At 36.0% G+C, this 9,637-nt stretch overlaps 1 protein-coding gene across 1 annotated transcript; it reads left to right on the top strand.

The window, feature by feature from the left end:
• The first annotated feature begins 435 nt into the window (after nt 1-435).
• LOC123202579 (eukaryotic translation initiation factor 5B-like) lies at nt 436-9,030 on the top strand. The gene is made up of 12 exons (XM_044618521.1): nt 436-2,935; nt 3,037-3,590; nt 3,687-3,794; nt 3,895-3,995; nt 4,102-4,192; nt 4,970-5,080; nt 5,167-5,232; nt 5,854-5,913; nt 6,029-6,586; nt 6,919-7,038; nt 8,311-8,430; nt 8,513-9,030. Exons 1-12 carry the CDS (start codon nt 832-834, stop codon nt 8,576-8,578), a joined length of 4,059 nt encoding a protein of 1,352 aa, XP_044474456.1. The 5' UTR covers nt 436-831; the 3' UTR covers nt 8,579-9,030.
• Nucleotides 9,031-9,637: the final 607 nt, after the last annotated feature.

The raw sequence follows: 9,637 nt of genomic DNA on the forward strand, positions 1-9,637 counted from the left end.
TTGATAAGTTGAACAACCTTAAAATTTAAGCTCGAATTTGAGTTCGAAAAAATTGAACTCTTAGGTTTAAGCTCATTTGAGCTTAGTTTAAATTTGAATAAATTCAATTTGAATATAATTTTATATACATAAATAATATATTATTATATAATTAAATAATATAAAAATATATACACAAAATATTTTTCTTCAATTATTGATAAAAGATAAATTTATTCATAAATATAATAAATAAAATGGATATCAGAAATATTTTTGTTTTATTTATTCAGTCCAACTCATAAACAAATTTAAAAAAACAGTGATAGGAATTTTATTCCGGATGCAATCGAGGGTTACTTCAACCCGGCCCATGGACAACCCTAGGTACGCATTTTTTGCTTTCTCTAACATAAAATTTCTCCTTGTCTCCTTCTCTTCTTCGCTTGACCAGCGGCCCAAAACTTAAAATTAAAAAAAAAAAAAAACGCCTTAAATACTTACAGATAAACTTTATGCTTCTCGTCTCTCTCTTCAATCTTCAATCACTTTCTGCTCTTCCTTTCGTCGCTATCGCTTCAAGTTAGCTCTCTTTCTCTCCCTTTCTCTTTCCCTATCACAAAAAATATACAGATTTCGATTCATTTCCTTGCTTTGTTTTTTATTATGTTTTATATAATTTAACTTTATTCATATTTGTACCCGATTGTGTGCAATATTTTATATACGCACGTTTCTTGATTCTTTTTTATTTTCATTTTTGATATTGACTGGGATTCTGAGATTCCGATTTTTAGAGACTTAAGTTGATCGGATTTAACTGAAATTTGTCGAGTTAAACCCTGAATTTCGATGGGTAGAAAGAAGCCAACAGCGAGAGACGATGAGAACAACGCGCCTGTTGCCGCCCAGGGCGGTGGCGGAAAATCTAAGAAGAAGGCGGTTGTTATTGATGATGATGAGTACTCTATTGGTACTGAACTGTCTGAGGAGTCACCAGCTCAAGAAGAGAAGGTGGTGATTACTGGGAAAAAGAAGGGTAAAAAGGCAAATAAAAAAGGTTCTAGAAAAGATGATGACGATGACGATGATTTGGATGGGGAGGAAAAGGATGATGTTGAGGCAATTGAGACTAGTACTAAAAAGAAGTCTAAGGGGAAGAAAGGTGGGAATAGTGTTTTTTCATCATCAGTTTTTGGGTCACTTGAAGAGGAAGATGATAATGGGAGTAAAGATAGTGAGGCAGAGGATGATTCTGTAGTTAGTTTCACTGGTAAAAAGAAGCCATCGAAGAAAGGTGGGAAAAAGAGTGGTAGTTTGTTTACAGCATCAGCTTTTGATGCGATTGATAGTACTAGTGAAGGTGAAAGCGAGGTAGTTGATAATGATAATGTTGTCGAGGAGAGTAAAGATGACAAGGATGATGTGCCGGAAATTTCTTTTAAAGGGAATAAGAAGTCAAAGAAGGATGACAAAAAGGGGGGTGGGAGTATGTTTGCAGCTTCTACATTTGCGGGGCTCGATGATGATGAAGCTGTTGATGAGGAGGAGAGGAAAGATGAGGATGATGATGTTGGACCAATTACTTTCTCTGGGAAGAAAAAGAAGTCGTCAAAGTCTTCAAAGAAAAGTGGTGTTTCATTTAGTGCAGTATTGCTCGATGAGGAAAATGATGATGATGAACCTACTAAAGTTGAGGATGAAGATGAACCTGTAATTTCATTTACGGGTAAGAAGAAGTCTTCTAAGAAGAAGAGTAATAGTGCTTTTGCTTCATTGGGTAAAGAATCTGGACTTGGGAGTGATGCTACAGATGCAGTTGAATCAGAACAACAGATTGTGGGAACTAGTCATATTGACTCTAATGATTCTAAGGTTAGTAAGAAGGAAGAGGTGGCAGAGACATCAAAGAGTAAGAAGAAGAAAAAGAAGAGTGGAAGGACAGCTCAAGAAGAGGATGATTTGGATAAGATCCTTGCAGAGCTCGGTGAAGCACCTGCCACTTTGAAACCCGTCACTATTCCTCCGCAAGATGAGAAAGTACAAGTTCAGCCTCCTGAACTGGTTGAATCAGTTCAACCGGCAGATGCTGCTGATGAGAAGGAAGAGGAGGAAGAAAAAGAGGAGTCTGCTGCTGCAAAGAAGAGAAAAAAGAAGAAGGAGAAGGAAAAAGAGAAGAAGGCAGCTGCGGCTGCTGCTGCTGTTGCAGCAGCAGAAGAAACACTGGAAGCAGAACCCAAAAAGGTTGATGGGAAGAATAAAGGACCTAAAGTTTCAAAGCAAGTGAGAGAGATGCAGGAAGCACTTGCTAGACGAAAAGAAGCTGAGGAGAGGAAGAAAAGGGAAGAAGAGGAAAGGATGAGGAAGGAAGAAGAGGAGCGAAGAAGGCAAGCAGAACTTGAGAGGCAAGCAGAAGAGGCTAAACGTAGGAAGAAGGAAAAGGAAAAGGAGAAGCTCCTGAAGAAGAAACAGGAAGGCAAGCTTTTAACAGGGAAGCAGAAGGAAGAAGCTCGTCGGTTGGAAGCTATGAGAAACCGGATACTGGCTAATGCAGGAATTGCTCTCCCTGCTGGTGACAAGGAAAGTGCACAACCAAAAAGGCCCAAATACCAGACAAAGAAGTCAAAACCAGCTCACCATCAAGCAAATGGTGCTGCATCTTCTAAGGTGGAGGAGATTGCAGAAAGAAAAGAAAAAGAGCAAGAGCCGCTGGAAACCATTGGTGAGTTGGATTCTTCGAAAACAAAGAAGGTCGAAGAAGGGGAATCATTGACCTTGGAAGAGAAGCCAGAAGTTGTTGATGTGTCTGAGCAAAATGGAAATGAAGAGGAAGATGATGATATGGATTGGGACGCAAAGAGCTGGGATGATGTTAATCTTAATGTCAAAGGCACATTTGATGATGAAGAGGTTGATTCTGGGCCGGAACCTGGTGTAAAGAAAGAGAGTAAGACAGGTAAAGTTGATCCTTTTTATGGCATTTGGAGTTTCTTTTTTCCTTGTTCTCGCCATCTTTTGCCTCACATAAATAAGCTTGCTTTATTTTTCATTTTACAGCCCAAGTTGCAGCCAAGAGAGCCATGCCTGTGCAATCGATGAAATCGCAAGATGCTGAGAATAAGGAAAGCCTGCCTGATGTTGAAGTTGCAGACAAGACTAAGAGGAAAGAGGCTGGAGCTAAGACTAAAGCACCAAGTGCAGATGCTACCTCTAAAGAGGTTGAAGAAAATCTTCGTTCCCCAATCTGCTGTATCATGGGCCATGTTGACACCGGTAAAACAAAGCTGCTGGATTGCATCCGAGGTACTCATGTTCAGGAAGGTGAGGCTGGGGGCATTACTCAACAGATTGGTGCGACGTACTTCCCCGCTGTTAACTTACGTGAGAGAACCAAGGAATTGAAAGCTGATGCAAAATTGAAGGTCCCAGGTTTATTAGTTATTGATACCCCTGGTCATGAATCTTTTACAAATCTGCGATCACGTGGTTCAGGGCTATGTGATATTGCAATTTTGGTGGTTGACATAATGCATGGCTTAGAGCCACAAACTATAGAGTCACTCAATCTTTTGAAAATGAGGAATACAGAGTTTATCATTGCATTGAACAAGGTTAGATTCAATTCATATTTTCATCTTTAGAGTAACCATTATTTTACCTTTTCTGATTGATGATTGCTTCCGTTTGATTATCTTTTACTTTTGCAGGTCGACAGACTCTATGGTTGGAAAACCACTCGCAATGCTCCTATTATAAAATCCATGAAACAACAATCAAAAGATGTACAAAATGAATTTAACATGAGGCTTGTACAGGTGATTTACATTTGGTCAGTTCTATTGTCATTCGTTTTCTGTGTTTGCAGGTCCTGTTTCTACTTCTTATTATCTTTTTTCTTTCTTGTTGGTTTGGCAGATTATAACGCAGTTTAAAGAGCAAGGATTGAATACTGAATTATACTACAAAAATAAAGAAATGGGAGAGACTTTCAGTATTGTTCCAACAAGTGCTATTACGTATGTCACAGGCTCCACACTGAGCCTTGGGTTGAATTGCTTTTTGAATCCTGAATCTTAATTTTTGCAATTGTTCTTCAAAAATATTGGGTTTGTTATGTTTCAGTGGAGAAGGCATTCCAGATCTGTTATTATTACTGGTTCAGTGGACTCAGAAAACAATGGTTGAGAAGCTTACTTTCAGTAATGAAGTGCAGGTTTGTTTCTTTTATTTTATGATTGCCTTATGGAGTGCTTCTCTTTATTGTGAACATGGGAATTCTTTGGATTATTTCCAAAATGTTTTTCAAAAATTAAATAAAAAATCCATGTTTTGGTTTTGAGATTTAAGATTGCATTGAATATTGTTTTCTAAAAATAACATTTGGAACTTGAAAATAACAGAACAGATTGGGTAACAGAAATTGGTTTTTAATTTATAATTTATTGAGATACGTAATTCATATTTTTAATAATTTTAAAAATCATATTCAAATTTATTATAAAAAATTAATTAATGAGATGAAATGACTCAAGGGCTTTCTGGTTTTGACAAATAGATCTTGAAAATGAAAAGAAAAAAAACTACAATTATTAAGAGTTAAGATTGCTTTGAATAATATTTTCTAAAAATAACATTTTGAAGGTGAAAACAACAAAGAGATTTCAGTAATTTTTTCTCAGAAAATACAGAAAATTTTTTTTAATTTATAATATATTGAGATACCTTATTAATATTTTTAATAATTTTAAAAATCAAATCCAAATTTATTATAAAAAATAAATTAAAAAGATAGGATAACTCAAAGGGCTTTCTGGTTTTGATGAATAGATCTTGAAAACGAAAAAAGAAAACGTACAATGTTATTTTCACTGTTTGCTACTTTTTGGCCATAATTTGGAGAATAAGATTTTGTGTTTCATTAGGGAAAAAAACTAATATCTGGAAAATGAAAATTTGGGTGGTCTGTATTCTTTGTTGAACTGCATTTCAGTGTACGGTGTTGGAGGTCAAGGTAATTGAAGGCCATGGAACAACAATTGATGTTGTGTTGGTCAATGGCGTGCTTCATGAGGGAGATCAAATTGTTGTTTGTGGCTTGCAGGCAAGCATTGTTAAATCCACTCACCATTTTCGCAGAAAATCTGATGAAAAACTGTTACTAGATTCTCATGACTAAATTTTTTTTAGGGACCTATTGTTACCACAATTCGAGCTTTATTGACACCCCATCCAATGAAGGAACTCCGAGTTAAGGTAAGGTTTTTTCTTATCAAATTTTTTCGTTATCTGTCATATATTTCTGTTCTCTTCTAAGTAACACTTCTGAATCTTACAAAGGCATATTGTTACTTTATGCGTTTAGAAACATCAATCACTGAAGCATTACATGCTCTTCTTGCATCACATTTATAAAGCATTTGGATTTCAACTGCATTGATTTCACCGATTAAGTTTATAAATACTTTGAAAGGCAACCTATGCAGGAAATCTGTGTTGGTTTGCTTTCTAACTTTCAGGTATTAAGGCTGCAATACTATTTAAACCGCTTTAATGATAGTGAATAAACTACAGGATTGAACAGTGTGCATATAACACATTTGATGTCAAGACCAACAAGTATTAGTGCTCCTTCAACCATTAGCTCTATTCCACAGTGGAATCTTGTGCTATAGTATTTGGGAGTAGTCACAAGTTGGGTGGAGAATGGGATGTAAATATGAGTAACTGATTCAAGAGATGAAACTGTGCATGAGAAACAAGAATCTTATTATCTCTTAAAGTTGATTACATCATTCTATTATTCTAATGTATTTGCGTCCTAAGTTTTTCTAAGCATTTATTGTGTCTGATGATGAAATGTCTATCTGATTTCAGGGAACTTATCTGCATCATAAAGAAATCAAGGCTGCACAGGGTATTAAGATCACTGCTCAGGTGTTTATAACTTTCATAACATATAATCATTAAGACCAATTTGCTTCCTTTGCATCTTGAGTTTTCTTCTGTAAAATGATTTCCCCGTTTTACCATGATCTATATCCTGATGCAGGGCCTGGAGCATGCTATTGCTGGCACAGGTCTATACGTGGTTGGTCCTGATGATGATTTGGATGATATCAAGGAAGAAGCTATGGAAGATATGAAATCAGTCATGAGCAGGATTGACAAAAGCGGTGAGGGAGTTTGTGTACAAGCATCTACCTTGGGTTCTTTGGAAGCTTTGCTGGAATTTTTGAAGACCCCTGAAGTGAATATACCTGTCAGTGGTATAAACATAGGCCCTGTACACAAAAAGGATGTCATGAAGGCCAGCGTAATGCTTGAGAAGAAGAAGGAGTATGCCACTATCTTGGCATTTGATGTCAAAGTGACACCAGAGTCTCGGGAACTAGCGGATGAACTTGGTGTGAAAATTTTCATTGCTGATATCATTTACCACCTATTTGATCAATTCAAGGCTTATATTGACAATCTTAGGGAGGAGAAGAAAAGGGAAGCTGCTGATGAAGCAGTCTTCCCATGTGTTCTCAAGATTTTACCAAATTGCGTGTTTAACAAGAAAGATCCAATTGTGTTGGGGGTTGATGTCCTTGAAGGCATAGTAAAGGTATAAACTATAATTTATATTTTCTCCTGTTTAGTTTTGGTAGGTGAAAATCTGTGATATACCACTGATCATGTATAAACTGTCGAACGTTTAACAAGGACACTTACGTGTGAGCTTCTTGGTGAATGAAGAATAAAAATATCTTAGAGTGTTCACTTAATATGTGTTTGTTTTGCATAAATGTTTGTATGAGATTTCCACATCTGAAGATATGTTGCTTAGAGGCTGGTTTGACTAAACTCTTTCCAATTTGTGAAAATGAATGAGAAGTCATTTTGTGTAATAAGCTGATATGTTGTAAGGTTCTCTGATTCTATCTGCATTTCATACAGGTTGGAACTCCTATTTGCATTCCTCAAAGGGACTTTATCGATATTGGTCGAATTGCATCCGTTGAAAATAACCATAAACCTGTTGATGTTGCCAAGAAAGGCCAGAAGGTAGCCATCAAGGTATGAAATCTGATTTCTGATATCTTTTAGAATGTTTTTGAAGTTAAAAGAATGTTTGGATTACCCATGGAATTAGTTTGTCCTTGTGATAAACGGAAGAAATTTGATGAATCCCTGGATAAGCAATTAAGAGTTGTGAAAATGATCAAAGAAAATCAATGACCAGTTTTCAGATGCCACTGGGAACTTATGATTTGATTTGTTTATACTTAACTAAATTATGGGTTAGTAATCTAATTATTGTGTTGGTTCAACCTTTATAATGCTGGAAAAGTGGAAAGGCAAGTTGAGAGTGTCATTTTGCCCTAATTTATCTTTCATGAAGCTGGGAAATATGGAGGGAACATGCTACTCCTTATCTTACAACCTTATGCCCAAGGATCTTGGTCTTTGTATCATAGACAGTTTAGCGTAGTTAGAATTCATTATAAAGTTTGTATTTTACCGGTCTCTGAAATGTTGCATGTTCTTGCTCTCTTGTTTCTTCTCCAACATTGCATTTGCTTTCCCTCAGTTTCATGGTACCTTTTAATTGTTTGAGTTACAAAGACAATTTTATAAGTATTTTTTTTGTGAAAGAGAAATGTTCTCTTATTCATTCTGGTCCAACCTGTCAATAATTTTTAAACAGACTTTTGTTGTTGATTTTTGTCATGAAATTCAGGTGACCTGTCATTCATATTCAAGTGATTAGCTGTTGCTGTTGTTTGTACCTGCTTTCCTTGTAATACTGTTAAAATCATCTATTTACAACATATTTCTTTGACCTCGGTTTTTTTTTTTTGGGGGGGGTGTAATTCGTCGTTTGTGAGTTTCTCACTGTTTGGCTCAATTATTGTTGAGCTAAGCTCAAACTCTGAGCTTGCTACTCAACTCAATTATAATATCAATAAATTCTTAAAAGTTTAAACTTATTCAGACTTTGAATATGAGAGTAATTGATAAATATATAATTTATAGGGTTTAATTGTAATTTATGGAGTCGAGCTGGAGTCCTCACTTGCACTCCCGAGCTCAAGCCGTCAACACCCAAGCTCGTTAAGTTTGAGTTTGAGCTTGATTCCTATTCCTACTCCATCAAGCCAAGCTCAAGCCATCTATAATCGGCTTGGTTTTTTTACCTCTAATACTACCCTTGAATTGTTCTTGAGGTGTTCCTGGTCTTCATTGTAAATTGAAAGATGTGACACTGAACAAACACAGTTTTTTCTTTCTTTCTTTTGAAGTTTCATTGGAGTTAAATATTTACTCATTTCATTTGTGTTCTTACAGATCGTTGGTTCTAATTCTGAGGAGCAGCAAAAAATGTATGGCAGGCATTTTGAAATAGAGGATGAGCTTGTCAGCCACATTTCAAGGAAGTCAATCGATATACTCAAAGCCAATTATCGGGTAAGTTAGTGATTGGACTTCTAGTTTCTTTTTCGTAGCGGTAATTTGAAGTTTGGATGCTTACCATAAGTTGAATGTTCAGGATGAACTGTCTATTGAGGAATGGAAGTTGGTTGTGAAGCTGAAGAACCTTTTCAAAATACAGTAAAGTACATGACTGATGAATGTTTGAGCTGAGTTGTTTTATACTCTCAGAGGTTCTGATTGCTGGTCGGGGATTTGTCAGAAGGAAAAGATTTATAATTCTTGAACCACACAGACACTTATTATATGCAGATTTCTGGAATGCCAAGTATTATTTTGTCCGGCGTGAAGTCCCCATTATTTGATGATGTAGCTGGGATTCCCTTAGAGATGCCTCCTGATTCTTTTCAGATGTCTAAATCCAACAATGCGGCAATATTACAAGATGCAATTACTGCGGGTAAAAAGCTGAGAATTACTGTTCGGATTTTCTATTGGAATATGTTCTGCCCTTCTTGCTTTTCAATTTCAGTTTACAAATTTTTTCTCCGATGTTTTGAGATGATCAATAATAATCTTCAATTGTTTTGTTGTGAAATTCAAACCCAGAGTGTGAAACCCTTCACTTGTTTTTCATTGTTTTGGCATAATTTTCACCCCTGAGAGATTCTATTCTATTTTTCTTGTTGCAGGATCCCTTTTTTTTTCTTCCTGGAAATTATTGCTCTTTCACACCCCATGAGATTAGTTTTAAGTATAGATACACAAATGTTCTTTCTATAGGTCTATTAATCCTGCCAGTAAATTAAGGTAAAGCTAACTTGGATTTATTCATAATGCTTCTCGAGTTTCTGAGATCTCTCATCAATATCCCCACCATTCCCACCAAAATTGTTACTTTTATCGTAGAGGGTCATACTCAAGTCCTAGGCCATCTATGCAAATGCATCTGCCACTTTTTTGCATCTTTTTCATACACTCGTGCACACTTAAACTTCCTTGTTCCGAAGTTTGCAGGATATTTTTCAATTGTATAATTCACGTATTAGGTTCTATAGCAAAATAATTTATTCGAGTACACCATGTATCATTTGCAGTCTCACGCTTACTAATTTGACTATACATGGTTTCAGAAATTGAGGACAGTAACCACAATGTTTTGATTAGTATAATTTTTTTTTTTTTTTTAGTTGGTCATGTAACCAATCTAATTATCGAAATATTGTATTTGAGTCAGTTTCGG

Source organism: Mangifera indica, chromosome 19, assembly GCF_011075055.1.
Source record: "Mangifera indica cultivar Alphonso chromosome 19, CATAS_Mindica_2.1, whole genome shotgun sequence".
Classification (NCBI taxonomy): Eukaryota; Viridiplantae; Streptophyta; class Magnoliopsida; order Sapindales; family Anacardiaceae; genus Mangifera; species Mangifera indica.

Excerpts from the sequence above, each read along its gene's own strand:
- LOC123202579 (XM_044618521.1), top strand. The coding sequence starts at position 832 with ATGGGTAGAAAGAAGCCAACAGCGAGAGACGATGAGAACAACGCGCCT. Across the intron at positions 3,591-3,686 it reads TTATCATTGCATTGAACAAG|GTCGACAGACTCTATGGTTG; the intron begins GTTAGATTCAAT and ends TTACTTTTGCAG. Across the intron at positions 8,431-8,512 it reads TACTCAAAGCCAATTATCGG|GATGAACTGTCTATTGAGGA; the intron begins GTAAGTTAGTGA and ends TTGAATGTTCAG.